This window comes from Pseudochaenichthys georgianus, unplaced genomic scaffold (assembly GCF_902827115.2).
Source record: "Pseudochaenichthys georgianus unplaced genomic scaffold, fPseGeo1.2 scaffold_296_arrow_ctg1, whole genome shotgun sequence".
Taxonomy (NCBI): Eukaryota; Metazoa; Chordata; class Actinopteri; order Perciformes; family Channichthyidae; genus Pseudochaenichthys; species Pseudochaenichthys georgianus.
The window spans coordinates 244871-271295 of NW_027262957.1; the positions used below are offsets into that span (position 1 = coordinate 244871).

Sequence of the window (26425 nt, forward strand, 5' to 3'; positions counted from 1 at the left end):
TGTTCTTCATTCTTTAGTTTTTTTACACTATTTTATACATCTGCGAAATTCCACTATATTCGATTTGGTTGAAAATATAAATAATGGCAGCATTTGCAAGGAGAGCACAAAGCCTAAGAGGCTCATCAAAGTCCGTTTTAGGCACTTTGACCAAACATCATAACAGAAGTCAGAAATGTGACACAATGACCGGGACTCAAGCACTGTGGCTTTGAGGGGAATATACTATCTAGTGAGAATGCTATGTGTAGGCCTGGGACCCGCCCTAAAGAGCCATTCTGTGCTGTTCAGGACAGAATGGCTCAATTAACTGTTTCCTGCATTACAGCTTTGAGGGGAGTATACTATGTTGTGAGACTACTTCGATGTGTAGGCCTGGCACCAATCACATTGATACATTCTCCCTAAGATCTGCGGCTTTGAGGGGAAAATACTATCTAGTGAGAATGGGCCTTCTCAATGTTCTGCTATCTAGTCAAGCTGGTTGGCAAACACTGGAAAATATCTTTATATAGCCATTTACCATGCAGTTCATTTACTCTAACTGCCCAGCATCTCAGTGAGCAATCAAGTTCTTACAGTTTCTACGTTAGGGAAGACCTTTGTAACAATTTACAACTATAAACACTTTTGAAAACATGTTGGGTGCAAAATAAATGTTTTGAGTCATGAGATCATAATTGTTTTGTCTTCAAACCTTTATTGAACTCAATAACGATTATTACAGAGAGTATTAGGAGCTACTAGATGCAGCTCTAAAGAAAGCTTTATTAAACTGCATATATGTCACAGCAGTTTGTACACACAGAGTTCAGCCCAGAGAACATGATTTCACCATTTCACAAAGAAAAGAAACATTTCTGCCAGAAAGAGAAAGTGTATCTATACAGCACACGTCAACAAGGCAATTCAAAGGGCTTTACAAACACATCACAATACTTACGACAAAGAGCAAAGGACACATTACAAAAACACATTTTAATACATTGAACAAACATTTATTAAAAAGTGTGAGACACTTGATTACTGGGAGATTCTGCTGATATACGGGTCATTAGAACTACATGCTGCTTCTCCTGTAAAGGCACAACCACAGTGTAGCCGCGTCACTACCCACATGTTAACCACACGACCGGAAGATACCTCTTGCTACACTCATGTAATGTCCCTCGAGACCAGAGACTTTACAACAGGACAGGAAGTTCTCTCCTCCTACAGAGGACACAGAGACACTGAGGAGTCATCTGACCAGAACCCAAACCCAGCATACACAGGTTCAGTGGATGTGGTTCTGAAGGTGTGGAGGTGGGTCAGTGTGTCAGAGGAGACTCTGTAGAAGGAGAGAGAGCCAGCAGGATGATCCAGATACACTGCTACTCTACCAGAGCAGGAGGAGGGGGAGGAGGAGGACGAGGAGGGGGGGGAGGGGGAGGAGGGGGAGGAGGAGGAGGAGGAGGAGGAGGAGGAGGAGGAGGAGGAGGAGGAGGAGGAGGAGGAGGGATGGAGGAGTTTTTCTCTCTCATTGTGCCAGACAGAGTAATAACCATCAGAGCAGATCAGACTCCAGGACTGATCATTCCCTCCAAACTGAGAGTCCTCTCTCTCTCCTCTCCTCTTGATTCCTCTGTAAGTCACTGATATATGAACCCCTCCTCTCCACTCGACCTCCCAGTAACAGAGACCAGTCAGAGCTTCTCTACACATCAGTTGAAGACAGGAGTCAAACCTCTCTGGATGATCAGGATATAGCTGCTCCTCTCTCACACATGTCACCGTCCTGTTGCTGTCAGACAGTTTGAGGTGTCTGTATGCTGTGTTTGGGTCCAGTGTGAGTTCACAGGAATCTGATGGAGAGTAAAAAAACACAGCATCTGTTTATCAGAAAACACATGAGAAGGCTTTTTTCTTTGTGTTTGTCCAGGTGCTGTTTATTATATGTATTTGTATAAATGTGATAATATATATAATCTTGTCAGTAATGTTATAATGAATACACATCTCAACTGACTGTTTTGTCATCATAATCACCCTAAATCCACACTTACATTTCCTCAGACCAGGTTTTAACCACTTCTCTCCACAATGGTCGGTCCTGGAGGAAGAAACGGTCTGAATGATCACGGACATTTCACACATCAGTTAAAGGACTGACAACTTTTCAAACGTCATATTAAGGCATCATTTAGTTATCAGAGAATACAATAAGCTCAACGGTGTTTCTCTTGGCAGAAAGGGATGATTGATGTTATTATTGAAAAGTCTAAATGAATGTGAAGATGGGTTGAATCGGAGCAAGGAACTTTCTGGTGATGATATCATTAAAGTAAACAGATCTCTATAAATGAAACTAATTATGATTCATGTCTGAGCTTAAATGTATCTCAAAATATTCAGGAATTGTTGAGATTTAACAATCAGGACCAAAGTAGACAATTGAGATAGAGAGTGAGGTTTGTCCATACCTGAGAGTCTCCAGTCTGCACTTTGCATCATCCAGTAGAACAGACAGCAGCTTCACTCCTGAGTCTCCTGGATGATTGTAGCTCAGGTCCAGCTCTCTCAGACGGGAGGGGTTGGAGCTCAGAGCCGAGGTCAGAGAAGCACAGCCTATGTTTGTGACCAGACAACCTGAGAGCCTACACACACACACACACACACACACACACACACACACACACACACACACACACACACACACACACACACACACACACACACACACACACACACACACACACACACACACACACACACACACACACACACACACACACACACACACACACACACACACACACACACACACACACACACACACACACACACACACACACAATGTTGACTCACTGTCACCTTTTACTGATGGCGTAAAGTGTTACCAATCCAGTCCTACACACCCTATTTAAATATGCTTTTCAGAGTGACATGGAATAAATCGTGTGAAGTAAAAACTTGATTTAGTCCCATGGCACTGCATCATTTAAATAAATAGTTAAGAACAGCATTAATAATTACTGTGTAAAAAGTGAATAATCTTCTCATCTAACCTGGAAGTTTTGAGTAGTGAAAACACAAAAACCTTGAATATTGGTCCCCTTAGTCCAAAGAGGGTCTTTAATTAGTCATTTTAATAATTAAATATATTAAGCCAATTAAATCGTAAGGGGTAAACTTTTAATAAATTGCAGAATCCTGACCTGAGAGTCTCCAGCTCACAGTGTGGACTCTCCAGTCCAGCACACAGGTTCTTCACTCCTGAATCCTGCAGGTCGTTGTTACTCAGGTCCAGATCTCTCAGTCTAGAGGACTGGGAGCTGAGGACTGAGGACAGAGCTGCACAGCTTCTCTCTGACAGCTTACAGCCACTCAGTCTGGAGGAAGATTACAAATAAATGCAAAAAAAGGAACCTTTATTTCTCATGTATGACACAACAACAAGTTAAATCATGTTTGTATTCCTTTTATCTCCACTCACAGAGCTTTGTTGGAGGCTTTGACCACTGGCAGCAGCCTCAGAAGACCCTCCTCTGAAGCAGAGTATTTCTTCAGGTCAAACACGTCCAGATCTTCTCCTGATGACAGTAAGATGAAGACCAGAGCTGACCACTGAGCAGGAGACAGATCCTCTGTGGAGAGACTTCCTGAACTCAGGGACTGTTGGATCTGATCCACTAGAGAACAATCATTCAGTTCATTCAGACAGTGGAACAGGTTGATGCTTTTCTCTGGAGACAGATCCTCATCCATCTTCTTCTTGATGTACTGGACTGTTTTCTGATTGGTCTCTGAGCCACTTCCTGTCTGTGTCAGCAGGCCTCGTAGGAGAGTCTGATTGGTCTCCAGTGAAAGACCCAGCAGGAAGCGGAGGAACAAGTCCAGGTGTCCGTATGGACTCTTTAAGGCCTGGTCCACAGCATTCTGGTAGAGATGTGTTAGTCTAGGTTTGACTTTAGGCCACCAGGAGGTTGTCGGTTCTTCTGCCAGCAGGTTGACCCCAGAGCTGATGAAGGTCAGATGGACATGAAGAGCAGCCAGAAACTCCTGAACGCTCAGATGGACGAAGCAGAACACCTGGTCCTGGTACAGTCCTCTCTCCTCTCTAAAGACCTGTGTGAACACTCCTGAGTACACTGAGGCTGCTCTGATATCGATGCCACACTCTGTCAGGTCGGACTCGTAGAAGATCAGGTTGCCTTTCTGCAGCTGCTCAAAAGCCAGTTTCCCCAGAGACTCCATCATCTTCCTGCTCTCTGGACTCCAGTGTGGATCTGTCTCAGCTCCTCCATCATACTTGATGTTCTTCACTTTGGACTGAACCACCAGGAAGTGGATGTACATCTCAGTCAGGGTCTTGGGCAGCTCTCCCCCCTCTCTGGTTTTCAACAGCTCCTCCAGAACTGAAGCAGAGATCCAGCAGAAGACTGGGATGTGGCACATGATGTGGAGGCTTCGTGAGGTCTTGATGTGGGAGATGATGGTGCCGGCCTGCTCCGGATCTCTGAATCTCTTCCTGAAGTACTCCTCCTTCTGTGGGTCAGTGAACCCTCGGACCTCTGTCACCATGTGCACACACTCAGGAGGGATCTGATTGGCTGCTGCAGGTCGTGTGGTTATCCAGAGGCGAGCAGAGGGAAGCAGCTTCCCCCTGATGAGGTTTGTCAGCAGCCGACCCACTGAGGTGGACTCTGTGACATCAGTCAGGATCTCAGTGTTGAGGAAGTCCAGAGGAAGTCGACACTCATCCAGACCGTCAAAGATGAACACGACCGGGAACTGATCGAACCTGCAGATTCCTGCGTCTCTGGTTTCAGGGAAGAAGTGATGAACGAGTTCCACCAAGCTGTACTTGTTCTCTCTCACCACGTTCAGCTCTCTGAAGGTGAATGGAAATGTGAACTGGATGTCCTGGTGGGCTTTGCCTTCAGCCCAGTCCAGAGTGAACTTCTGTGTTAAGACTGTCTTCCCAATGCCAGCCACGCCCTTTGTCAGCACTGCTCTGATTGGTGCATCTCTTCCAGGTGAGGCTTTAAAGAGGTCTTCTTGTCTGATGGTTGTTTCTGGTCTGTCTGGTTTCCTGGATGCTGTTTCAATCTGTCTGACCTCATGTTCAGCATTGACCTCTGCAGACCCCCCCTCTGTGATGTAGAGCTCTGTGTAGATCTGGTTCAGAAGGGTTGGGTTTCCTGCTTTAGCAATGCCCTCAAACACACACTGGAACCTCTCCTTCAGGTTAGATTTGAGTTTACGTCTGCAGACTGCAGCAGCAGTTCCTGAATGGACAAACAAGAAGTGTGATTAAAAGGTAAGTAAGACGTCAGTCAGTGTCAACAAAATACATAACATTTGGTAAAGTGATTCATTTGCGCTAATTTTAGCGCGTTAAGGTTTCCAGATGAATGGTGAAAATTAACGTTCACGAGTTTTATATCATCATAGTTAACTGTTTAGCTCGTTTATTAGTAATATACCCAGAAAACAAATATTTACAGCGCAACGTTTTGTTCTCCTTATTGTTGCTTCCTTAACTAATGTTTTAGTACCAGTACTAACCAGTAAGCGTATGCACTGATTAAAGACAACGTTTTATAAAGTGAAACTCCTCCCATCTTTCCTCCACCTCCTCTCCATCGTGTTCAATGTGTTGAACCCTCTTACTGCTCTGCAGACGCTCAGCCAGCTCCTCCTGCTTCATGCTCCTCAGGAAGTGCAGTGAGATGTTCAGAAAGGCCTCTCTGCTCCTCTGCTCTTCATCCTCACCGTCCAACACCTCGTCCTCCCTCTGACTCTCTAAGCATTCTGGGAAATCTGAAGTCAGGACCGTCTGGATCTTCTTCAGCTCGTTCTTCACAAAAGAGACGATGTGGTCCTCCAGCAGCTGGAACAGAATAACATGTAGCGTAAATCAGACATGGAGACGGCTCTGACCCTCAGAGTAACGGCTAACTTCCTCTAAATAGGAGATAAATGCTGAATACGTTGTAACGCGAGAAAGGAACTTTGAACATTTGGTATCCAGCACCGAGGTGTGACTTGATGCTTCACTGTTCGTAACAAATTAATATAATTAAATGCAAGCACACTCGGAATAAAGTATAATTTTTTTTATTTATGTTTTCGGATTTCATATTGCATAAACACCATATCCAGTGTGTGAAAAAGCACATGTCCGATCGTCCGGGACGTGTTATTTACAATATCGGACAAGTACATCTTTCCATTGACGTGTCCGACGGACAAGTGACGTTTTGTGCCCATATTTATCGACCAATGATTGACAAATTCAGCTTACAAAAGGCAGGACTCATTCGCAAATTGTCCGTGTCCGCCATTGTTGCTTGCGAACGCTTCACGTTTCCTTCTTTGTCATGTGTGATTAGGGATGGGTACCGGGCCCCGGTATTAATTATTAAAGTGTAGTACCGTTAAGCTCCGATGTTATCGGTCTTTTTATCGGTACTGGAGACATTTCAAAAATATATGTCATATCTATTATTGCTAAACATTATATTGCAGCAGACCCGGTTCTACGGGGGTGCATAAGGGTGCATTGCACCCTCAGTTGAGTCGTTATGCACCCTCATTTGAAAAATGAAAAGTGAAAAAAATTACATAATATAATAACAATAATAATAATAATAAGAAGAATTTAGTTGAAATAAAATGAATTGTAATTGTGGTCAAATAACATTGTCTGCTGCATTTATTTGGTCACTTTAAACGGTAAGTAACGTTATTATGTCAGGTGTGCGTGACCTGTGCCGCTCCGAGGACAAGGTGCTGACACAGCAGTCAGTGATGGATCAGAACATGGTTAAAACAACCAGCCCTTATCGCCAGCAGCAACACTGAATCTACTGCAGGTATAACAGTTCAGATCATGAGGACATGACGTTACTGTCGTGGACACTAACGTCCTCCCGCCCGACTCGCCGGCTTTGCCCGCCTCGCCCACAGAGGCGGAGCAGCCACAGCCGTCTTCGTTGCCCCAAACACCGCCACCCCTCAGCGGCCCGCAAGTGCCAGAGGACCTCTGCAAAACAGAGCCTGCCCAGGTATATTTAAAAAAGTACCCAACTCGTCTGAACAGTGGGGCAAGGCGCTCATTTAGCAGCTCATGGTTTCAAAACAGAGATTGGCTGAATATTCATGTAAAAAAGATGCCATCTTCTGCTTGTAGACATTTCGGTTCAAGTAAGTCAGATGCCTTCACCACAACTGGCTGCAACAACTGGCGCCATGCTCTTATAGGCTACGTGATGAGGGACTGGGAAGCCATAATCAGGCAAAGAGCACATAGATCCATAGATCTCTTCATGTTGCTCTCAAAGTAACCAGATTGATGCTTTTAACTTCAATATTTAAAAACAAATCTTCCCTGGGGAGCATGCCCCAGAGGAGGTGAGGACCCCTCTAGAGGGTGTTAGGTCCACTCCCTACTTATAAAAATAGCACTTCACCCTCTCTAATCTAAGATGCACCCTGAGTCATTTTGTTCTGGAACCGGGCCTGATGATATCTACATCTGAACCTTTCATTTTGCCCTCCTTCGGCGCATCCTTTTCTCCTTCCTTGTCTCCTTTCCTTATATTTCCTATATTGCAGTCTTAGTGTCGCCAACTCGTTTCTAACATGCAATAAGACTATGTCTGTGTGTGAAGGGGCGGGGCAGTTTACACACACAGCTGCTACATGCATGCAACACACACGCACACGCACACACACACACACACACACACACACACACACACACACACACACACACACACACACACTCACACACGCGCACACACACACACACACACAAAAACAAACACACGGAAATGGCAGCGTTACAAGGTGTGGTTAAACTTTACCCGTCTCGATGTGGACAATGCTCCTTGCCAAAAGTGCGATAAGAGTTTAGTAAGGGCGGTAACACAAGCGATTTGTCTAAACAACAACACATTATGTCCCGTAATGTTCCACCACAACCTCAATCTTCCTCCAGAAGAACCGTTAGGCCTTTTGCAGCATACCTGTATGCCCCGGCCACCTATGTTGCTCTGTGCCACTGTGTTACTGCAGTAAATACTTGTTTTGTATTCGTTTTTTTACAGTTCTGTAAGTTCACATTATTTACAATTTGTTTAGTTAATTGACCTTTTTTGTTCTCAAAAGAACCGATAAGAGTACTGTTAAAGGACCGGATCCCGGAACAGAGATTTGTGACCATTTCACAATTGCATTTATTTTATAGGCCGGAATTAGACAAGCAGTTCCTTTCCGAATTTTGATATTGATATAATATTGGTAATCTAATTGATTGATGATGTTCTTCTTATGCAGTTGACCCTAAGGAAAGTGAGACAGCTGCAGTTATGGCTTGACCCCGGGGAATCTAGCCAGTGTACAGTATATGAGCATAGATGTATAATGTATCTGTAAGCTACAAGGGTGGTCCGCACGGGTGGGCCGGTGTGTGGGCCGGTGCGTCTGAACGTCCCGGGCTGAATTTGTGTCCCAGTCCGCCCCTGATTGCGGCTAAAACATCCAATCACCGAGCTTCAATGATGGCTGAGGATGATGGGTAATTAGATGTTTCTGGCTGTCCAAAACGCTGAAAAAATAAATGTGTCCGTCAGAATTGAAAGGGAAAAACACAAGAGCATTGTAACCGATGTAAACCAATGAATGTTGTGTAATGAGCAAGGACTCACTGGTGTTTTTTAGTTGATGAGTACTGCAGATATCACTGTGAAATCAATCGACAGTGACGGGATTACTCATTTCCGGGTGTATGGAGCGAGAGCTGCGTCCCTAGCAACCACGTTACTATAGAGACGCAGACACCGGAAATACTGTTTTCACGGCGAGAGATGACGATAACTTCACATGGACACTGGCCAATCTAAAGCCTCTTTAGTAACATACGTAGTACGTTTCCCTGGCGATACCTGAACCAATGTTGGTATTCTCCACAGAGAGTTGTGTTATAGTGAACCAAAAGTCGTGATAGAGGCTCGTCAACATCCGGTATTTCTCCAATGGTGGGCCATGTTAACAATCCCGTGTAACTGCGTGACGTTTTGAGGGGGTGAAACCGTGTCCTCCTGACGTCTCCCAGCGTGGACCAACGTGACATGTTCACGTCTTGCCGTGATACCGGGTTGGGTTAAGCTGTGAAGGGCGTGTGTGTTCGTGTGTTAGCGTACTAATGGTATACATGTGTCAGCTCTCTCTATTGAACAGCTTTTAGAGGAATGAATAGGTAATTGAAAAACATGCATTTCATTTATTGTTTATTTTTACTTCACTCCTTCTAACTCCATCTCTCCTTCTAACTCATCTCTCCTTCTAACTCCATCTCTCCTTCTAACTCCATCTCTCCTTCTAACCCCAGCTCTCCTTCTAACTCCATCTCTCCTTCTAACCCCAGCTCTCACGGGTTGGTGCGGTCTGGGTGAAACAGTTATTTACTCAATATATTGTTCCTTTGTCTTTAACTGGAGGGAGCCACACACTCACCATCAATATGGAGTCCAGGTGAGTTTGAAGCTGCTGGGCAGACTGACCACCAGGACCCTCTGATCTCTGCTGATGAACTCTGTGGAGCGAAGAGGAGGGTTTTAAAACAAATACAGAATCTAAGAGCCACATGTGCTGAGTTAGAAGATCCTCCTTGAAACCGGACATACAGGACAAAAGATCTCATTTCATTTTTCTAAGTATAATACCATTTCAGAATAATGTAGTGTGCGGTGGACTGGTCTCGGATGGTGGATCCTGATAGAAACACAATCACTGATAAAAGTGTAATAGAGAATTAAACCTGATAGTCTGCACAGTCAGCAGTTATTGGGCCTTGGGGTTTGGGCGCCCTATCGTATGAAGATGTGCTGCCGACTGTTTCCTGAGGCTCTCTTCATTCATTCAAGCCTTTATTTAACCAGGTGGTCCCATTGAGATCATCGATCTCTTTTTCAAGGGAGACCTGCCCAACATGGCAGCAAGTAGGTTACAACATGAACATAGAACAACAGATAACACAAAAGGACATCATATTTACAGGGCTGCATTCACATACCTAGAGACATGGACAAGTTCCAACAGTATCAAATAGCATTGCACCAAGCTTTAAAAACATGCAGTGGAACCAATTTGCTCATTTTCAAATATTTTTGAAGACTGTTCCAAGCAAGAGGAGCTGCGCACATACAAGCTTTCGTACCTAGGTCAGTCCTTGCTCTTGGCATATGTAACAAAACCACATCATGATCTCAGGCAATAGCTACCTGCAACTCTCTGTGTGATCAGAGAGCAGATGTAAGATGGGAGTTTACCCAGCATGGCTTTATATATGAACATGTACCAATGACTGAGCCTCCGTACAGTAAGTGAAGGCAAAGCTGCTTAAAGTTTCAAAAGCGAACAACAAAAATAACTTTAATTCATACCTTGGTCCATCACTATGCTCTCCATCTTCAAACGATGGAGGTCGAGTCGATTCACTCTCCATGGAATCAGAGCTGGACCCAGGAGAGTCTGGTCTCTCATGGGGGATCCTGATAGAATCAAAAACATAATCAATGCAAAGGTGTCTCTGTCTCACACTGGATCTGGGAATGACCAAGAAGGGAGTCTGAGTGAGCTCATACTAAATCAAACACAATGTATTTATCTATGGAGATTTACAATGAACTGTGTTTATCAGCAATATCAAGAATGAGAGAAGTCAATGGACGAGCAGCATATCTGCTGTGGAGGTTAGGTAAGAAATTAGAGGTCACCTGTCACCATCTTGTGGTGACAGGGGTGAGGCACAGGACATCTTTCATATCTGGTTAGTTTAATAGAATAAGACCAATGCTGCTATTATTATCGGGTTTTATTTTAACCTAGAGAACTAATTAGAAGGGGCAAAAATAATAGTGAAGGGTAGGAGAGGTATTTTAGGGGGGAGGTTTGGGGGTTTAGGTGAAGAGTGAATGTTTAGATAGGAGGGAAGGGAATAGCCTATAGTTAGGAAAGAAGATAGGAGTAAGGTGAATGGGATTTGAGGTTTAAGGAGTTTAAGGGAATAATGGGGAGTAGGCAGGAGGAGAAAGAAAAGGGCTGAAATTGATACCAAGGTCAAGACCCGCTCCTGCCCCGCACCCGCGACGTGCAATACCGAACCCGCCCCGCTACCCGCATATTGCCAATTAGTTCCGCAACCCGACCCGACCCCGCATATATATGAGCAGTGAAAACGTGCAATTATTAACACACGCAGTTGCATATTTGTCTCAAAAAGCGTGGGATGTTGGTTATTTTCTCCATCTAGGAACCAGAAGCCTCCAGACGTTGGATTTTGCTCTTGAGGAAGTGTTATTGAAAATGCTGTATTCTCCGCTAAGAGCTTCACCTCAGCCATTTCGAATGTGGCGCGCTCAGCAGCAGATTGATGCGCTGCAGAGGTTATGATTATGCGCGGTCCCGCTGGGGAGAGGTCTGAGGATTTAAACATTAAACTAAATTATAATTATTTTAATATATTTATTATGCAACACCCGCGACCCGACCCGCATCATCTTTGTTTTGCCCAGTAACGAACCTGGAAAAAAGCGTTTGAAAAAATACCACCCGCGAATCACTTTTTGTTGCCGGTCACCCGATGCAGGACTCTGACCAAGGGTTAGGAAGGAGGAGAAAGAAAGGGGGTTGAAATTAATATAACAGGGGTAGGAGAGTTTCTGAGGTTAGGTTGGGAAGGAAAAAAGGTTGGGATTAGGTAAGAAGCTGGGGAGTGGTTTTGGTTAGGGTGGGGGGAAGGTTTAGATATGAGGGAAGGGAATAGTTTCTAGTTAGGAGAGAGGGTAGGAGTACGGTTAAAGGGGTTTTGAGGTCTAAGAAGTGTAGGGGAGTAAGGGGAAGTAAGGAGGAGGAAAAAGAAAAAAGGAAAAGGGTTAACATTAATACCCAGGGGGAGGAGGGGTTAGGATTAGGAGGTTAGGATTAGGAAATGGTTATGTTAGGGTGGGGGGGGAGGGTTAGATTGAAGGGAGGGAAGAGTGAAGGTTAAGGTATGAGGAAAGAGAATAGTTCATGAATAGGAAATAAGGTAAGGGTCCAATAAAGGGGTTTAAGGTTTGGAAAAATAAGAATGGTTTATAAAAGAGATACATTCAGGATGGGGTTAGGGGCAGTTTTATATTTGAAATGAGGTGTTTAATACAGAACTCCTAGGTCTTTCTTTCAGGAGGTGATCGGTGACTAAACATTGTTAAAACCCCCAGGTGACCTGGAGGAGAGTCTGCAGATCCACCTTCTCTCTGCTGCTCTCCTTTGGCCAAATGACCAAGAGGGGTTTGACTCGAGGCCCGAGATTAACAGATTGGAGATGGTGTGTTGGATAACGTGAGTGTAAAGTAATTTATTGGTATTCATTTTCTTGATCTGGTACAGGTGTTGATTTAGTCTTTGTTTTAACGTTGCTCCCGTTTCACACTTTGTACAGTGTTTGCAGGTAACAGCATATACAAGGTTTGTTGATAGAAGGGTAAACAAACGCCAGATCGGAGCACCCTGGCCCGGGACCATGCCGGCGAGGAATTTAAGGTGCGTAAAGTGAGTGTACAGGTTTGAAGGTTTGGTGATCTTCTTATTGAGGGCTGTACGTACCAAGATATCTTTCAGATTTTTATTTTCGACGGTACGCCATGATGGTTTTAAAGGGGGGTTAGGGTTAGGAAATGATGTACTTTTTCTTTTTCCTCTTCATAAATGCTGCCACTGCAGTTACAAGGTGTGTTCTCTTGCATGCAATAGGCATTACATTATGACCCACTTTTTATGCACTGCAAAGGATTGTGGGTCAGAATAGCCAGAAAAGCATGCTGGTTTACAAACTACAAAATGCAACCAGCTGCAGTTGAACATCCTGGTATTCTGGAGTCCTAGACAGGATGCAGGGACCCCAACACGTGCTGCACAGCCCCCACATTCACCCAGACAAACAGTATGTTGAGCATATAGGTGTTAGGTTGTCACAATGTGTTGAAGAACACCCACAATGAACTGACTTGGAGAGGATTTCAGATACACAGTCCAGCTGACATGAGACTCCACTGGAGCGTCTCTGACTGCAGTATCATTAAAGACATGAAGACCCTCTACACGCAGTGACTGTGGAGAGACCTCAAAGGATGCTTTATAACCTGCCTGGTGTGTGTACGCTTCAGAGATAAAGAAATGAAAAGACCTCAGTCCCGTTGATCTGAGCCGTCAGTCTGGTTCTTACATTTCCTCCCAGCACTAAGGATGCTTACTCAGGCTGCGGCCACACGAGGACGAATTTGGTCATTTGCGTTACTGTTTAGTGTCATATAGACCGTTCGGCCACACGAGGACGACCGAATACGGCACTAAACGACTGAGGAAACGATAACGGGTCCCAAGGTGGATAGAAAGGCATACGCAACTCTCTGGGGGGTCAAACGGCTCCGTGTGTGCGCCCTATCCGAACATTTTCAGATCACTGATAGTGATTGCGCAATAGCCCCGCCTCTCCCCACCTCTTCTGCTCACCTCCGTTTACCCCGTGCCATTGCTGAAGTGTTTCGCCACCAACAACAACAACAATGGCGGATCGCAGAGTTGCTATCGTGCTCCGGACGCTATTGACCATGCTACGGTTGTTTGTGCAACATCTACAGCAATAATGATGAGGCAATAGCCCCGCCTCTCCCCACCTCTGCTGCTCACCCCCACGTCAAAGTAAACTGCATCCTGAATTCAGATTATTTATCTTTCTCTCGCGAGTGAAGTCTAATCTGACAGGACGGAGACACGCAGCTCTGCTCACCTGCAGCTCCTCCCGCTGCAGCAACACACACTTCAAGTCAGATCATCACCCTTAGCTATTTTAATTACCTCTCAAACTCCCTAAACTAGTTATAAATATGTTTATTTTTACTGTCGGCCGGGTCACTGATTACTGGATCAGCTGCTGCATGAGACAGACACTGGCGCTGTCCGAAGAGAGGGAGGAAAAAGAGAGGCTCCGTGTATTTTATCATTATATTATATAGAGTCGTTATTCATTTGTTTTAAAGCTCAATAAATAACAAAGAAGACCTTTGACCGGCACTTTTATCATTTTGTCCGGAAGATTTAAACTTTAATACACGTTGACTGGCGAAAAACTCCGGTTCCCTCGGCCCCCAACGCGGAGAATAAACAGAAGGGCAACCATGACAACCATGCTTCTTCGCTGCTTTTGTGGAGGAAGTTACAGCGCCACCTACAGGCTCGGCATATGTACTGCAGCTTCCCCAGCGGTTGGAGCTAAACGGAGCGGTCTCGTGTGGACAGACACTATCCGGATAACTATTGCGTGTGGACGGAAGCTTGTTTGCGATTGCGTTTGCGTTAATCCTATGCGTTTAACCGTTTTCGTCTTCGTGTGGCCGCAGCCTTAGATTACATCAAACTGCTGCCAGAAACTGTCACCTTTACAAGGAAGTCTTTCTTGAAAAACATTCTCCACAATACTTTAGAATAGATATTTATTTTTGATTGGCCAAGTTGGAAATTGCAATTTTAAGTTTACGAACAAATAATTTTTGGATGAAGTTTTAGTGAACCTTTTTGATTACACTCATTGTTCTACAACGATTTGTGACCTACATCTTCTGATATTCTCGCTTAAACATTATCAGTCAAACTTTCAAAAACACAAGACATCAAATGACAATAAACAACAGGACTGATCACCGTGGAATTCCCCTGGAAACCAACGTCAGAAACAACAACAGAGCCGCCTGCAGCGTGTGAAGAAGAAGCCTTCATCACAGTTGGCATAGGGGCATGGCAAAAGGCACACTGAGGGTAACACACATTTGATCAAATAAAACCCAAGTCATTGTTTGTTCAAACCTAATTTATTGGAAGTCTTTTTGCAAGTAACCTGCTTACCCTCTCCTTCAAGGTTGTGAAGGCCAAACAGAGCCACAGAAAGAAGCAGCCTTAAGTAGACGCTCAATCAGTGGGAACACCTGTGCGCAATTGGAGCATACCATGTAGTGCATGGGCGCGGGTGGCACTTTTCTTGCAAGTATAAAAATGTTATTGTTTGGGGCTTCTGTGGTCAAAGAGATAATATGTTGACCTATTTTGATTTGGTGTGTTTGGGTAATTTGTCTTGCATTGTGAATGTGTTTGTAGATTAGAATGACATTGGTTAGGGGTATAAATAGTGTATTATCCTATAGGGAGGGGCTTAACATGTATTAAACCCTGGCCACAAGTGTTTTAAGGGGAGTCTGACTGTGGCTGTAGAGCAGAGAGGTACCAGTTATATGTCCTCGACCTGTATGTATATAGCAGGGTTTTGATTTCTTCCTGTACAATCCTTGTTACTTTGTGTTTTTCCAGCACGTTGGTGTTAATAAAAGCACCTAAGGATACATTTTTGGTGACTCAAGCCATCTTATTTAATTCCTAGTTTTTTCATCGAACCTTTTTATAACACAGCGTCTTGGCCTAATAGTCGTGTCGCACACACATTGCAGTGACAACAGCAATATCAAGTACGTTCTGCTCATACCGTCAGATGATAGAACTGGCCTTTTTGAATGGCCACGTTAAATACTGGATTCTGATTGGTGGGTCTGTTATCTCTGTTTAGTAGTTAGTTGCTCAGGATGCTCTGATCGAGGGACCCTGTGCTGTCAAATCGATCCGGTCGGTTTAACTTAGTTTAAAGACATTTGAACTGTCAGAAAACACCATGGAATACTTTGAGAATATGATATTTTAAAGTAAATAAACAGAGAAGAAGAACACTAGTGTTTAAAGTGAATGGGCTCTGGCTGTATTTAGAGACTGGCTGATGGGAAATACAATTTAAACAGACCTGGACAGTTACTGAAAACCTGGATCAGTGCTGCCGTCATTTTAAGTTACGATGCTGCAGTTCAGACGCTGATACTAGAACAGAAGACGGACCCTCCACTAACATATCTCACGCTATCACAAACATCCCACCAGAAAACTCAATGCTCCATCAAACCGTTTCAGATACAAAGTCCACCGAACATGAGACTCCACTGGAGCGTCTCTGACTGCAGTATCAGTAAAGACATGAAGGCCCTAAACACGCAGTGAATGTGAAGAGACCACAAAGAGGTTATATCACATCTGCTATGTTTACTCTTCTATGTTGAACTTTTTCTTTTTTTAAACATGTCAGTCACGTTGATCAGAGCTGTTGGACCGGATGAGACACTCCCTGCATTTTTCACTGCTGATGATGATATCTCAGATTACAATCAAACTGCTGCCAAAAGCTGCTGGCATCATTACAAGGAAGTATTTCTAAAACCATTCTTCTTTAACTCCGAGGAACATTCTCCACAATACTTTAGAATAGATTTATAGCATCAGCATCAGGAAACATTAGTGAGGTCCATTTAAACGGTGATACAGAACAAGTGATCCTGAGCCTCCGAACAGTTAGTGAAGGCAGACCTGCCTTGGCATACAGGGAACAGTGATGAGCAAGTGCTCTACAAATAGTAGCACATGCGCTGTGATAGGTGGCATCTAACTTGATCAGGTAATGGGAAGGTGCATTCATATAGATCAGATCACCATAGTCCAGCACAGGTCAAAATATCACAGAGACTTTTCCTTTGCCTCAAGCGAGAAACAGGACTTGTTTCTGAAAAAGAAACCTCGCTTCAACCTCAGCTAAAATTCATCAGCTGTGTTAAGAGATGACCCCTTTCTTACTTCTTAATATGCACAAAGAAAGGTTGTAAACATCCTCTCCTTCAGATACTGATAGCACTCGATATATGCCATGAGTCAGAGAGTAAACATCTGACTCGTAAATAATAATAACAATACATATTATATTTGGAGGAGCCTTTCAAGACACCAAAGAGCACCTAACAATGCATTAAAGAAACACTCAACAAGGTAAATCAGCAACATATAAAATGCAGGCTGGGCAGACATACGGAGACACATCAATGAAAAGCAGACGGGACAGGAAGTAGCTTTGATAAACAAACCGGACTAAAGTGAGCAGGCTGATCCGAACAGGACAGTCTGAATGAGGTGATTGTGTCAGACTGTCAGAAGTGCAATACATCTTCAGTGTCTGACATCAGTTTGAAGCTCTGCTGTGTTCTGCTTGAATTCATACCTTGGTCCATCCCTATGCTCTCCATCTTTAAACGTTATAAGGTGAGGCATAGACCGGTCACTCTTCATGGACACACAGCTGGGTCCAGGAGGGTCTGGTCCCTCATGGTGGATCCTGATGGAATCAAAAACATGATGAATGTTCAGAAGATACAACTTTGTTGATAATTATGTTGAATTTCAAGTGTTTTAATAAAGAAAAAGAAGAATGACTTAAGCTCTTAATTCGTACCGTGGATAAAATAGCTCTTCATAACCAAACTCAATAGGTCGAGGCATAGAGTTGTCACTCTTCATGGACACACAGCTGGGTCCAGGTCCAGGAGGGTCTGGTCCCTCATGGTGGATCCTGATAGAAACACAATCACTGATGAATGTTCAGAAGATACAACTTTGTAGATAATTATGTTGAATTTCAAGCGTTTTAATAAAGAAAAAGAAAAAATGACTTTTGCTCTAAATTCTTACTCTGGACTATCATCATGCTCTCTAGCTTTAAACCCAATAAATCGAGGCGTAGAGTTTCCACTCTTCATGGACACACAGCTGGGTCCAGGTCCAGGAGGGTCTGGTCCCTCACGGTGGATCCTGATAGAATCAAAAACATGATGAATGCAAAGGTTCACTGACACTCTGCTGAACATGATGCTGACTTTTGAACATGTTAATACTGATAAGATGAATAATAACTTTGGATCAGTGGTGTCCATCTTGCAGGTTGGCAGGCTCAAACGTCCTCTGTAGATTCCTGGAGGATCTGTTGTGGAGTCGAACCTAAACACAAACACAACAACATGCTCGTTACTGCTCCTTCCTCTCGGTCACACACTGGATCTGGGACTGAACAAGAAGGGAGTCTGAGTGAGCTCATACTAAATCAAACACAAGGTATTTATCTCTGGAGATTTACAATGAAGTGTGTTCATCAGCAATATCAAGACTGAGAGAAGTCAACGGACGAGCGGGATATCTGCTGTGGAGGTTAGGGTAAGCAGATCTCCCCATCCCAGGATCTGGAGGGTGGTGTGTGTGTGTGTGTGTGTGTGTGTGTGTGTGTGTGTGTGTGTGTGCGAGCGTGCGTGTGTGTGTGCGTGCGTGCGTGTATCGATGTATCTACGTGTGTGTGTGTGTGTGGAGCTTGTCCCAATGGAATCCATAAAGCACCCTAAATGATAGGGGGATCTAAAATGGCCAACTTAAAAGTGACTCCAGTTCTATTAGTAAAAGCCGTGCATAGAAGTGTAAGTGCAGTTAAAACACAAGTGCAATGATACAAATACAAATAATTAAAACATTCTCCCCAGTAATATGAATTTAAAAAGTAAAGGGAGTGTTAAAATTAACTAATAATAATAAAATAAAGGAAAGCACACCGGGTTAGTAAAATCGTATATAATGAACTGGATGTCACTGAAAACAGAAACCACTAAAATCGAGGTCGGGTAAGTTTAAAAGATTCCAAAGGGTAGCCGTTTTCTATTTAAAAGGGTGGCAGGCAGGTGAAGAGTTCCTCCCTGCGGGTGGTTTTCTAGCCTCCAGGTAATAACATTTTTTTAAATAAATATAAATAAACAAATAAAAGCGTCCCTCCTCATGTGGCTTTGATCATTTTCAGATAAAAACATACACATAAATACATTTAAAATTATAAAACATGTAAGAAGTAATAAAATCATAAATATGAACACCATTAAGATAAATAAGATAGTGCTGAAAACATGCGATAAAAATGTAGCACACCAATACAAAAAGTCCAGATGAGGAGAATCTATAAATAATTAATAAATAAATATAAGTGCTAAAATACGTGGAGGGCGGATTAAAGCAGGCTGACACACCCGCAGAGAAGGGAACCCAAATCACCCACCTGCAGGGGAGAGACCCGGGGGGGGGGGGAGATCACACAGGTTAAAACATGTTGAGTGGTGGGAGGCGGACCCATCAATTATATTTTTCATTTAGTCCGCCCGGGTCAATGGTGCCCAGGCGATGGATCCACCTCCGCTCCCCGCTCGCCTCTGGCCCGTGCTCCAGCCGCTGCTGCTCTCCAGGCCCACAGACTGCACACTCTGGAGGCCATGGAGTTTAAAATGGCTGTATAAAACGCTCGTGCCGTCCCCGTCTCTAATTCGATATTGGTGTTGTTTAATTCTGAGGCTGATCTCGTTGCGCGTTTCCCCCACATAGAGTCTCTGGCAGGCCTTGCACCTAATTGCATAAATAGCGTTTTTTGTGTTAGGTGTCACGGCCTGCCGTACATTGCTCCCCTCTCGAGAGAAGGCATTGAAAACGTGGGGGAGGCGAACGAAACCAACCTCAGAGACCCGAGGCGCCTCCCTAGTTTTGATGCTTTTATTTAGTTTTTTGTGGACCAGGAGGTCCTGGAGATTTGTGTTGCGTCGGTAGGCAGAGATCAGCCGGCTAGGATATATATACTTCTTCTTCTTCCTCTTCATAAGTTCTGTCACTGCAGTTACAACGTGTGTTCTCTTGCATGCTATAGGCATTTACCCTCTTGTTTATCCACTGCAAAGGATTGTGGGTCAGAATAGCCAGGAAAGCATGCTGGTTTACAAACTACAAAATGCAACCAGCTGCAGTTGAACATCCTGGTATTCTGGAGTCCTAGACAGGATGCAGGGACCCCAACACGTGCTGCACAGCCCCCACATTCACCCAGACAACAGTATGTTGAGCACATAGGTGTTAGATTGTCACAACGTGTTGAAGAACACCCACAATGAACTGACTTGGAGAGGATTTCAGATCCACAGTCCAGCTGACATGAGACTCCACTGGAGCGTCTCTGACTGCAGTATCATTAACCCTTGTATGGTGGTCAGATCCCTGGGACCCGTTTTCATTATTTAGCTCAAGAAAAATGAAATGATAAATTATCTTTTCAAACTCACACTCAATGGCCTTAGCTCATTTTCTGTGAAGAGCATGTATCAGAGCACATTTCAATGAACCCACTGTACCCCCCCCCCCCTACACATTTACATTACATACAGGGTGTTCGGGTCCACTCTCTGCATCAGCTGGGTTAAGAGATGACCCCTTTCCTACTTCTTAATATGCACAAAGAAAGGTTGTAAACATTCTCTCCTTCAGATACTGATAGGACTCAATATATGCCATGAGTCAGAGAGCAAACATCTGACTCATAAATAATAATAACATCACATTTTTATATTTGGAGGAGCCTTTCAAGACACCAAAGAGCACCTAACAATGCATTAAAGAAACACTCAATAAGGTAAATCAGCAACATATAAAATGCAGGCTGGGCAGACAGAAAGAGAGACATCAATGAAAAGCAGACGGGACAGGAAGTAGCTTTGATAAACAAACCGGACTAAAGTGAGCAGGCTGATCCGAACAGGACAGTCTGAATGAGCTGATTGTGTCAGACTGTCAGAAGTGCAATAAATCTTCAGTGTCTGACATCAGTTTGAAGCTCTGCTGTGTTCTCCTTGTGGTTCAGTTCTTTGCTTCAAGAACTCCTTTACGATGTGCAGCAAATACAATGCAGCTGAGAAGGATGTAGACATTATAAAGTTTTAAAAGCGAACAACAAAAATAACTTGAATTCATACCTTGGTCCATCGCTATGCTCTCCATCTTTAAACGTTATATGGTGAGGCATAGACCAGTCACTCTTCATGGACACACAGCTGGGTCCAGGTCCAGGAGGGTCTGGTCCCTCACGGTGGATCCTGATAGAATCAAAAACATGATGAATGCAAAGGTTCACTGACACTCTGCTGAACATGATGCTGACTTTTGAACATGTTAATACTGATAAGATGAATAATAACTTTGGATCAGTGGTGTCCATCTTGCAGGTTGGCAGGCTCAAAGGTCCTCTGTAGATTCCTGGAGGATCTGTTGTGGAGTCGAACCTAAACACAAACACAACAACATGCTCGTTACTGCTCCTTCCTCTCTGCCACACACTGGATCTGGGACTGAACAAGAAGGGAGTCTGAGTGAGCTCTTACTAAATCAAACACAATGTATTTATCTCTGGAGATTTACAATGAAGTGTGTTCATCAGCAATATCAAGACTGAGAGAAGTCAATGGACGAGCGGGATATCTGCTGTGGAGGTTAGGGTTAGGGTTAGAGTTAGGGTTAAGAAATTATATACTTTTTCTTTTTCCTCTTCATAAGTTCTGCCACTGCAGTTACAGAGTTTGTTCTCTTGCAATTGGGACATACTACTTATTCATAGCATTGCACCTTTACCCTCTTTTTTATCAACTGCAAAGGATTGTGGGTCAGAATAGCCAGGAAAGCATGCTGGTTTACAAACTACAAAATGCAACCAGTTGAACATCCTGGTATTCTGGAGTCCTAGACAGGATGCAGGGACCCCAACACGTGCTGCACAGCCCCCACATTCACCCAGACAACAGTATGTTGAGCATATAGGTGTGAGGTTGTCACAATGTGTTGAAGAACACCCACAATGAACTGAGTTGGAGAGGATTTCAGATACAAAGTCCAGCTGACCTGAGACTCCACTGGAGCGTCTCTGACTGCAGTATCATTAAAGACATGAAGACCCTCTACACACAGTGACTGTGGAGAGACCTCAAAGGATGCTTTATAACCTGCCTGGTGTGTGTACACTTCAGAGACAAAGAAATGAAAACACCTCAGTCCCGTTGATCCGAGTCCTCTGTCCGGTTCTTACATTTCCTCCCAGCACTAAGGATGCTTACTCAGATTACAATCAAACTGCTGCCAGAAACTGTCACCATTACAAGGAAGTCTTTCTTGAAACATTCTCCACAATACTTTAGAATAGATATTTAGCAGCAATAAACATTTAAACGGTGATACAGAACAAGTCATCCTTATGATCTAACCTCTACAGATTCCTCTGGTAGGATTCTCTCCTGATGAGTTTTAGGAAACAAACATACTTTGTCTGGTTAGGTTTTATTTGCTGGAATTATCCAATTATCCAATTTCCAAAAAGCATTTAAATCATATTCTCACCTGTTGAATTCCCTTCAGGTCAAACCCCTGCATGTGGAAGAAACTCTGCTCATCTCTTCCTCACCAGTCCTGTGTCTGCCTGCATCTGATCTGAGGACGCCGTCTCTCCCTCATAACTTCAGAGCATCAAAACACATGAGTCACAAGAAACCTGTCCAACAGGCACAAGAAACCAGTCAGTTTGAGAGAGGGTGTAGTTCTACTAGCTGTCCACTAGATGGTGGTAACTGATCATCCAATGAAATAAAGCTCAGCACTAATTTACAAATGTTAACTCTGACAGTTGACTGATCTCATTAGCATCCTAGTGTAGCTGTGATGAAGAGTTTCCCACAGACTCACAGTATGGACTGATCTCCGTCCTCTCTGCGGACGCCTGAAGACACAGATCTGTTCTTTTATTAGGATTTCTTCCAGATTAAAGTCAATACAATTGTAACTATGGATCCTACACCAATAAGACCATTAATCGATGTCATTTATAATCACACTTTTCATTTTAATAAACACAACTCAAAGTGCTACAGAGTAAACTTCTGAATAAAAACATTGTAAACATTAAGTAGACAGGGCAACAAGAAGCCTTACAAGTACATTAGCTTCAAATAAGATAAACCATTTTGAGTGATATAAACAAAAATGAATTGTTGTTGTTGTTATTTGATTGGCCAAGTTGGACATTGCGAGTTAAGTATTTATTTATGGAAATATTTTTTTTGGATGAAGTTTTAGTAAACATTTTCCATCAAACGCATTGTTCGACAACAATTTGTGACTTTTTGAATGGCCACGTTAAATGCTGGATTCTGATTGGTGGGTCTGATATCTCTGTTTAGTAGTTAGTTGCTCAGGATGCTCTGATCGAGGGACCCTGTGCAGTCATATCGATCCGGTCAGTTTAACTTAGTTTAAAGACATTTGAACAGTCAGAAAACTCCATGGAATACTTTGAGAATATGATATTTTAAAGTGAATAAACAGAGAAGAAGAACACTAGAGTTTAAAGGGAATGGGCTCTGGCTGTATTTAGAGACTGGTTGATGGGAAATACAATTTAAACAGACCTGGACAGTTACTGAAAACCTGCATCAGTGCTGCCGTCATTTTAAGTTACGATGCTGCAGTTCAGACGCTGATACTAGAACAGAAGACGGACCCTCCACTAACATATCTCACGCTATCACAAACATCCCACCAGAAAACTCAACGCTCCATCAAACAGTTTCAAATACAAAGTCCAGCTGACATGAGACTCCACTGGAGCGTCTCTGACTGCAGTATCAGTAAAGACATGAAGGCCCTAAACACGCAGTGACTTTGAAGAGACCACAAAGGTGTTATATCACATCTGTTACTCTTCTATGTTGAACTTTAAAAAAAGAAACATGTTGTTCACGTTGATCAGAGCTGTTGGACCGGATCAGAAACTGCCTGCATTTTTCACTGCTGCCGATGATATCTCCGATTACAATCAAACTGCTGCCAAAAGCTGCTGGCACCATTACAAGGAAGTCTTTCTAAAACCATTCTTCTTTAACTCCGATGGAAACTCTCCACAATACTATAGAATAGATGTATAGTATCAGCATCAGGAAACATTAGTCATGTCCATTTAAACTCTTCCTCGTCAGTCAGAAACCCAGTCAGTGAGAGGTGGTGTAGTTCTACCAGCTGTCCACTAGGGGGTGCTAACGGACCCTCTAATTAAATAAAGCTTAGCACTAACACATGATGAAGCAGCGTGGATCACGTGCATGAGTGCCTGATCGGACACATTATATTACATTCAGCGACGCTTTTATCTAAAGTGACTAAAAAATGTACAATAAATCAAACAAGCTACAAAGATACAAACTGAGAACAGCAAGCCTCCTGCAGGTACATTAACTTCAAACAACTTTTTTAAAGTACTAAATGCAGAATGAGACATTTATTTATTTTTTGGCCGAGGTACATGTTGTTAATAAATGTAAATATTGTTGATAAAAATGATCAGTTACATTCTCAAAGAGCAAGACATCAAATGGCAACACAGGTTGGGACTGATGTCGATGGGACTCAATTTCAAAGGAAACCAACATCAACAATCTGCTTTGGACTCAGCCGACTGTGACTCCAGAAACAAACAGGTATATTTTACATGATGTGCCTGCATGAGAGGAAACACTGTCTTTGTTACTATGTACTGGATTCTGATTGGTCTGTTATTTCTGACTTGGACAGGTACAGAACACCTCGATCAGTGCTGCCGTCATGTTAAGTCACGTTGCAGTTCAGACGCTGATAATAGAACAGAACGACGGACCCCTACATGTACACATCTCACGCTGTCACAAACATCCCATCAGCAAAGTCAATGCTCCATCAAACAGCTTCAAATACAAAGTCCAGCTGACATGAGACTCCACTGGAGCTTCTCTGACTGCAGTATCATTACAGACATGAAGGCCCTTTACACACATCACGTCTGCTATGTTTCAATGTTAAAACATTACAAAACACACATGTCGGTCATGTTGATCTGAGGTTTTAGACAGCATCAGACACTCCCTGCTTTCTTCACTGAAGATGATATCTCAGATTACAGTCAAACTGCTGCCAAGAACTGTCGCCATTACAAGGAAGTCTTTCTAAAATCATTCCTCTTTAATTCTGAGAGTAATTCTCTACGATACTTTGGAATAGATTTATAGAATCAGCACCAAGACACATTTGTTCTGATCGGATAAACAGTGATACAGCACGATGTGATCAGAGTGATCCTGATGATCACACATCTACAGATTCCTCTCGTAGGATTCCTTACTGATGAACTGAATGTCATCAGGTCAAGTAACTTATTGGTTGTATCTATCCCCACATGTATAATAATGGACCTAATAAACTTACAAACTAAAAAAGCGTCTAAATGATATTCTCACCTTCTGGATTCCCTTCAGGTTGATTTAGACGCCTGCGTGTGTGGAGGAAACTCTGCTCATCTCTTCCTCTTCAGTCCGGTGTCTGCCTGCATCTGATCTGAGGACGCCGTCACTCCCTCATAACTTCAAAGTATAAAAACACACCAGAGTGACGTGAGAACAGGTCCAACGGGAAGAAGAGCCAGTCAAGGTGAGAGGTGATGGAGAGGATGAAGTTCTACTAGCTCTCCACTAGATGGTGCTGACTGACTCAAAACCTTTCAGATCAGCAGGTACAAACACATCGGAGTGACATGAAACCAGCGTATCCACAAACCTGGAGTCTCAAGAAGCTCAGGCTGCTAGGGAGATGTTCTTTTTCCACTTCTTCAAACACGCTTTGGCTTGCAAACACATGTTGCTTTAATGGCAAATGTACTCCTCTGCCCGTGTGAAAACTGTGTATGTTAGCTTTAAATGCTTTTCATGTGAAATATCCATACATGTGTTATGTTGAGGCATACTACTGGCATAGGTTAGGTAACTGCCTAGTTATGTTTATCCCCAGATGTTTAATCACAAACTTTAAAAAAAACCTGTAACAAATATTACATTTTATTTTGTTACAATACCGCATTTTGTTTGTATTTCACCCACATATTCTAAAAAATGGTTTTAGGGGATTTATGGTGTCAGAGATAAATTAACGTCTGTGTTTTGAAACCCTTCAATTATGACTGCAGTTAAAAGGAGAGAGTTGGTCATTTAAGTCGAACATTTTGAGCAATTTCGTTCTCTATTCAATCTACGTAAAGAGATTCCTTTGTTTTGGGACTAATTGAGGAATGCCATTTGGGTAACATATGTATTTGAACCCTGAACACTCAATGTCTGCATGTTGTATTAGGTGTTGAAAAATAATAGTCCCTCTGTTGATCAGTTTTTTAGACTGTTCTGAAATTCATTTTTTTCATAGATGATGGGAAATTAAGATTACAATCGAACTGCTGCACATTCTACTTGAGAAACACTGACAACATGAACATCTTTCTTAAATAATTCTTCCTTCACTCTGAGAGAAATATTACACACTATTTAACGTAGATAGTTAGAATCAGCATCAAGACAGATCCTGTCCAGTTGTACAAAGTGTTCGAATTTTTATTTTTCCTCTCACTGACCTGCATGAAGTAATTACAAAATTGATCTTTTTAGTACAGTGTAACTCAGGGAGTTTCAGAGGATTAACAGGTCAGGTAATGTTATTTTATCTGTCCACTAGATGGCGCCAACTAACAATCTAATGAACTAAAGAAAGAACAGGAGCATACAGGTCAGATTGAAAC

At 43.1% G+C, this 26425-nt stretch overlaps 2 protein-coding genes across 2 annotated transcripts; both read right to left on the reverse strand.

Moving 5' to 3' along the window:
- Positions 1-695: 695 nt before the first annotated feature.
- Positions 696-10518, reverse strand: LOC117442103 (NLR family CARD domain-containing protein 3-like). Its single transcript, XM_034078107.1, has 8 exons — positions 10434-10518; positions 9505-9583; positions 5656-5875; positions 3476-5270; positions 3198-3371; positions 2463-2636; positions 2046-2092; positions 696-1844 (listed from the first exon to the last, which is right to left on the reverse strand). Exons 1-8 carry the CDS (start codon positions 10493-10495, stop codon positions 1213-1215), a joined length of 3183 nt encoding a protein of 1060 aa, XP_033933998.1. The 5' UTR covers positions 10496-10518; the 3' UTR covers positions 696-1212.
- Positions 10519-17118: 6600 nt separating this feature from the next.
- LOC117442098 (uncharacterized) lies at positions 17119-25167 on the reverse strand. The gene is made up of 8 exons (XM_034078102.2): positions 25101-25167; positions 22180-22330; positions 20991-21074; positions 20769-20888; positions 17860-17943; positions 17638-17757; positions 17402-17518; positions 17119-17284 (listed from the first exon to the last, which is right to left on the reverse strand). Exons 3-8 carry the CDS (start codon positions 21008-21010, stop codon positions 17119-17121), a joined length of 627 nt encoding a protein of 208 aa, XP_033933993.1. The 5' UTR covers positions 21011-21074; positions 22180-22330; positions 25101-25167.
- Positions 25168-26425: the final 1258 nt, after the last annotated feature.